At 35.5% G+C, this 5884-nt stretch overlaps 1 protein-coding gene across 1 annotated transcript; it reads right to left on the reverse strand.

The window, feature by feature from the left end:
- Positions 1 to 3446: 3446 nt before the first annotated feature.
- LOC119638120 (antigen 5 like allergen Cul n 1-like) lies at positions 3447 to 5884 on the reverse strand. Its single transcript, XM_038034751.1, has 4 exons — positions 5695 to 5884; positions 4105 to 4254; positions 3791 to 4026; positions 3447 to 3719 (listed from the first exon to the last, which is right to left on the reverse strand). Exons 1-4 carry the CDS (start codon positions 5836 to 5838, stop codon positions 3455 to 3457), a joined length of 795 nt encoding a protein of 264 aa, XP_037890679.1. The 5' UTR covers positions 5839 to 5884; the 3' UTR covers positions 3447 to 3454.

Genomic DNA, 5884 nt, shown 5'->3' on the forward strand with positions numbered 1-5884 from the left:
GTTAACTGAATTGAAGTCTTTCGTCTTTTCTTGTCGAAAGCTAAAGAAAACATTGGTCATGCACAAAGCTACACTCATGCTATACACATATATAAAAGCATACACACAACAAAATATTTCAAGTTATTTTTCTTCTATGTTAAACATGAATTGGTTTTCTTAAGTAAGATACTCGCTCTGGCTTATATTGTTTGCCTTCTAAATGTACATATGTAAGAGTATGCTTGAACTTATATTAGTCAACTTAGCCATCGGCGGAATCGGTTAAACGGTAGGTTTTGCTATTCAAAAGAACCGAATAATTTTTGAAAGCGTTTCTGCTGATGACATATAAAAGAAATCAAACCCTTAAGCTAAGCATTCTAAGCATTCGGGCTTTACATTTGAAATAGTTTCGATTATAATCAAATGTATTTTTTTTTTTTTTTTTTATTAATAGTAATTATGAATGAATGAGTTGAGGCATTTTCGTATAATGAATGTTCACATACTCAACGCATCTAAAGATAGGCATGCAGTAAATTTATCCTTCGGCTGATAATAATCAGAATTAAGCTTTAAAATACCCGTCATCATCAGAGTCGATTTTGACTTGTCCGTTCGTCCATGTCAAGTTCCTTCCGTTCTAGTAATGAGTGCTTGTGGTCTCTTGTAAAGAAAGCCCATGATCGGAATAATGGCGGGAGTAAGGTGAAACACAGGTTAAGTTCGAACGTAGACATGATCTAAGCATGAGAAGCGTGAAAAGCAAAGAGAGAGGTAGAAGGATATATATATATATATATGTATATATTTATATATAAAAATGTATGTATATATAGAGAGAGATAGAGATAGAGAAATGGAGAGAGAGAGAGAGATAAGAAATGGCTACAGTTTGAAAGGTTGCTGTCTGCTATGCTTTTATCGACCGAAGGGGCACTCGGTACTTTAGCTGCAATTACTTACCAATCGTAATTGAAATATGGCCTACCGGCACTGAAGATTGAACCTAAGTACGGCCGGGTATGTCGTGCATCTTAACTATATGATTTTTAAAATACATGGCTTCTTAACTATTGGCTGTACGGTGGGCAAAACTCGTTACAAATATCTTTTGTGGGCAAAACCGAAGTCCAGCCGAAAATCGAACGCGATCAATTGACTGTCACAACAAAATAACGTACTTTTTTTCTAATGTATCGGTTAGATGCAAAACTTACCCGTCAGTGGAATACAATTCCGAAAGGAATACATACACACACACACACGCACATTCCCAAATATAAGGTAATGATGACTCCACCAAGAGGAAAGAAGACGTACGTAATAACACGTATACGTATAGACGATTTCAACTAAGGGTCAGACCTAATGCAATACTTAAAAATAGTTTCGAGAAGATTAGCGTCAGACGTGAAATGAATTTTGATGAGCTGAAAGCCGCTTACTGAATTTACGCTCTTAGTGTTTTCCTTTGTTAAAAAAAAAAAAAGAAAACGAGAGCATACACACACACACACACACTGGGAGAAAGCGTTTGTTCGCTTTAATAGGCAGACTTCGTTGTTTTTATTGTGCTTTTTTCTTCCCGGACTTACTATATTTTGCCTTCTTGTGTTGTGTTTTCTTAATTCACCTAAACATGTCCATCGGTTTATCTGTCTAACTGTCTATCTGCGCAACAGTGTAGTAGTATGTGGAAAACAGTCTCCCAAAAATAGAGCAAAAATAAAAATATTGCTTGCAAATTTGAGGAAAAAATTAAGAACGCGTAAATAACGCCCGCACGTCTATTCGACAAAACCTTTTATTAGAAAAACAGAAGAAATCAGCTGCGCCCACTGCAGAGAATGAAAATTTACTTCTTTTACTTCTTTTGCTTTTTTTGAGGGCAACGGTAATGGATATAAACGATTCAGTCAGGACCGAATATTATTTTCTTACTTATTTTACAATTATTTCCAGCAGAAAAATAAATTCTAAGCCTACAGTCTTAAAGCATTTATTTTTCTTGACTTGTGAAAAGACTAAGTTGAAAAAAAACATATCTTAATACATGTCGTTCTTAACTTTTGACTACGTTTCTATTTCATGTTTGTTGAATGTACTAGTGTTGTACCGCTGTTAACATAGCTGTGGAGGGTATGAGGCGTTTTTAACATAATGGCGCCTATGAGGCGTTTTAAACATAGTTGTGGAGGCTATCAATTCTCTTTAACATAATGGAGGCTATGAGGCGTTTTCAACATAAGCCGTTTTTAACATAGTTGTGTACACTATGAGTGGTTTTTAACATGGTTGTAGAGGTTATGCGTCGTTTTTAACATAGCTGTGGAAATCATCCATTTTTAACATAGTTGTGGGGGTCATGCGTCATTTTTAACATAGTTGTAGAGGTTATGCGTCGTTTTTAACGTAGCTGTGGAAATCATCCATTTTTAACATAGTTGTGGGGTCATGCGTCGTTTTTAACATAGTTGTGAAGGTCATGCGTCGCATTTAACATAGTGGTGGAAGCCATGGGTCGTTATTAACTTAGCTATAGAGGCTATCGTTCGTCGTTTTTATCATACCTGCACAGATCATGCGACGTTTATAAAATAGCACTAGAGGCCATGAATCGTTTTTAACATAGTTGTGGAGATCATGCGTCGTTGATAACATAGTTGCGGAGGTCATGTGTCGTTTTTATCAAAGCTGCAGAGATCATGCGACGTTTATAACATAGCACTGGAGGCCATGCGTCGTTTTTAACACAGCTGGGAAGGGTATGGGTTTTTTTTTTTTGAGATAGTGGAGAGTTTGAGTCGTTTTTAACATAGTTGCGGACGCGTCTTTATTGGACTCCACTACATAGTTTAACATCTCTGTTTTTAGCATCTAAAACTATTGGCTTTTTTAATTTTAATTCTTCAACAATCAACTTTAGAGAAATGAACACGAATGTCTTTATAACATTCGAACTCCTTTTGGCATGAATTTTATAACCGCTTCGTAGTGTTGGAGCACTAAGTAACCGTTTCTATATGATTTGTTAAAATCGCAACTTTTTCTTCTTTAGTATTTTTTTTTTTTAATTTTAACAATTACTATTTACAAAAATAATAATAATAATAATAACAACAACAAGAACAGCAAACAACTAAACGTCGAGGTCGTCTGGTTTCTTGTTATTTTTTTATCTTTTCTTTAACACATGTTTTCAACACATATGCATATGCAAGCACCACAATCATGTAAACTATTACTGTAAATATGCATTTGGTAACTTTAAAATTCTTACAATGCAACTATTGAGACATAACGTCATATACATAAATGCATAAGCAAAAATTTACGAAGGCATACAGAAGCAAAGAGATTTCAATCAAAGAGCGAATAAATGTTTAAGAGAAAATATCTTTTTCTTTCTCTGTCTTTTTTATTTTTTTTTTTGTTAAAAAAAAAAAAAAAAAAACAAAAACAGATTTCTTCATTCTTTCTTATGCCATTTTAAATCATTCGCATCTACTGGATCGTTGCACAGATTGGCGAATTCCTCATTACGTTCTTTGCATTCAGACGCTGTTGGTCCCGCTTTATAAGTTGGGAAGCCGTATATATTAGTTGTTGAATAATTACAAATGAGAATTGTAATGCGCATCTCTTGACCATTGGACAAGCGATTGTTTACTAAATTACAACCAACATGAGTCTGGCGATCATTCACCAGGACAGTAAAATGACCAATTGGTGGTCTGCAAAAAAAAAACAATTTTGTAAAATTCTTCTTTAAGTTACAAGAGAAAGAAAGAAAAAAAAATCATACATTCTTTGATGATAAGCTTGCAGTAGATTACGATCGACATTTTGATATTCCTCGAACCATCGATTTATCGCTTCTTTTATAAAATACTCCGTCTTCAAGTTCAAACATTCTGTTGTAGACTTGAAAATATTTTGACCAGCTAAATGAAATCGTTCCGTGCTTCGGCATTCATCGTGATCGAAAATACATGTGCGTGCGTTATATTCAGCTGTTAAAGCTAAATCCCAATCCCAATGCTTTCGAATGTAAAATAGAAAATAATCATTACGTTCTCATGGGGCTTTGAAAAACTTTTGTTCAATAGATCTATCTACCAAAACTGGCATCCGGACTGCTGAGTCGAAATTGCTGACATTGCCGCCAGCTAACTGGTTTCTATAGCGGTTATGCTCGCTTAGTATTAGGGATATATAGTTTCTCATGTCTTCTAATTTTACTTCTCCCTCGCAATTTTCTGAAAATGTCTAAAAAAAAAAAAATACTTCAAAATTCGACCTAATTTTTTACATAGGCAGCTAAGATGCAGTTTGGTGATATCCACAAAGGCAACAACTTATATATACGCAAAGAGTTGTGCCACCATGTTTCCACACGATTTGCTAACACTTTATCTCGCAGGTAATTTCGCAAACAAACCCGAAATGTTATCTAGATTTTGAACTCAACTTCTGCCGAGTAGCCGAATAGTGCGAGTGCCTAGTCGATGAGGGCTTAACATTTGCCGATTAATGGGTACTTATTCCCCGAGTGATTAGTCATAAAAAAAAGAAAAAAGCTTGAGTGCAACGATAAGCAAAAATATAAAATCAAATTTTTATACGTTTTGTTGTGGTAGGTTTTTGTGGATGTATGCAATACTCAGAAGGACTGAGATACGCTCACATTTTATTGTACCGATGAACTAAGAAACGTTCTCTGAATCAATTTCATCTTATCTGTCTGTCTGTACGTCTGTCTGTATTGTTTTCTTGTATTCAACAGCCAGAAGGACACAAGATACGCCTACCCTTTATTATAGCGATGAGCTAGGAACCATTCTCCGAATCAATTTCATCTCGTCTGTCCGTCTGTCATCTGTCCGTCTTGTTTTTGAAGGACCTAAAATACGCCTACCTTTTATTATAGCGATGAGGTAGGAATCATTTTCTGAGTTAATATCATCTTGTCTGTCCGTCTATGCGTCTGTCCATCTTGTTTTCTTGTATTCAACAGCCAGAAGGACCGAAGATACGCCCACCTTTTATTATGCCGATGAGCTAAGAATCATTTTCCGAATTAACTTCATCTTGTCGGTCTGTCTGTGCCTCTGTCCGTCTTGTTTTCTTGTATTCAACAGCCAGAAGGACCCACCTGTTATTAAACCGATTAAGCCCGAGTCATTATCTGAATCAATTTTATCTTCTCCTTCTTGTTTTCTTGGGTTCAGCCTATAGATGACAATTTCGGATATATTTCAGTGAAGTTTGATGCGCTGACATCATCTACATGAACGCTATTGAAAATGGTTCAGATCGGATGACTTTTTCGATCACTTGGGATAGCGTTGCTAAGTGATAGGGTAGCAGTGCTACCTAATGCCATGGTTTTCAATTTATAAAGCACGAACTGTTGCGAGGCCAAGGACCAAACTTTTTAGTTTTTACTTTTTATAACCTACACCACCTGCGACACCAGGGTTTATTAAATTTGTGTAGGGTATTTAATGATAAACTGTAAGTCAATACAGTGTTGTTACTTCTTTCTTGTAAACAAAATCTTGAGCTCGTTATCGTTCTCTCAATAGAGGCTTAAACAGGCGCTCAAGGTCGTTATTCTCTAAATAAGGAATCACGCTTTTCAAGACATTTGCGATGCAAGCATTTGATAAACTGCATATACCCTGTTTTCAGTATAAAAATTCTTACTCGATTTTTCCCACAAGCCACATGCTCTCCTTGATAAGGACATAGATCTCTATTGCAAAAATCGATTTGATCACTTTGACAAAAATTACTGGATATTTTCACCAAAATAATCAAAAGTAAAAGCTTCGACACAAACAATTCCATTTCGTTTTTCGTTTTAGCGATGACTGTTAATAACTATAAAATCAAG

This window comes from Glossina fuscipes, unplaced genomic scaffold (genome assembly GCF_014805625.2).
Source record: "Glossina fuscipes isolate IAEA_lab_2018 unplaced genomic scaffold, Yale_Gfus_2 73, whole genome shotgun sequence".
Classification (NCBI taxonomy): Eukaryota; Metazoa; Arthropoda; class Insecta; order Diptera; family Glossinidae; genus Glossina; species Glossina fuscipes.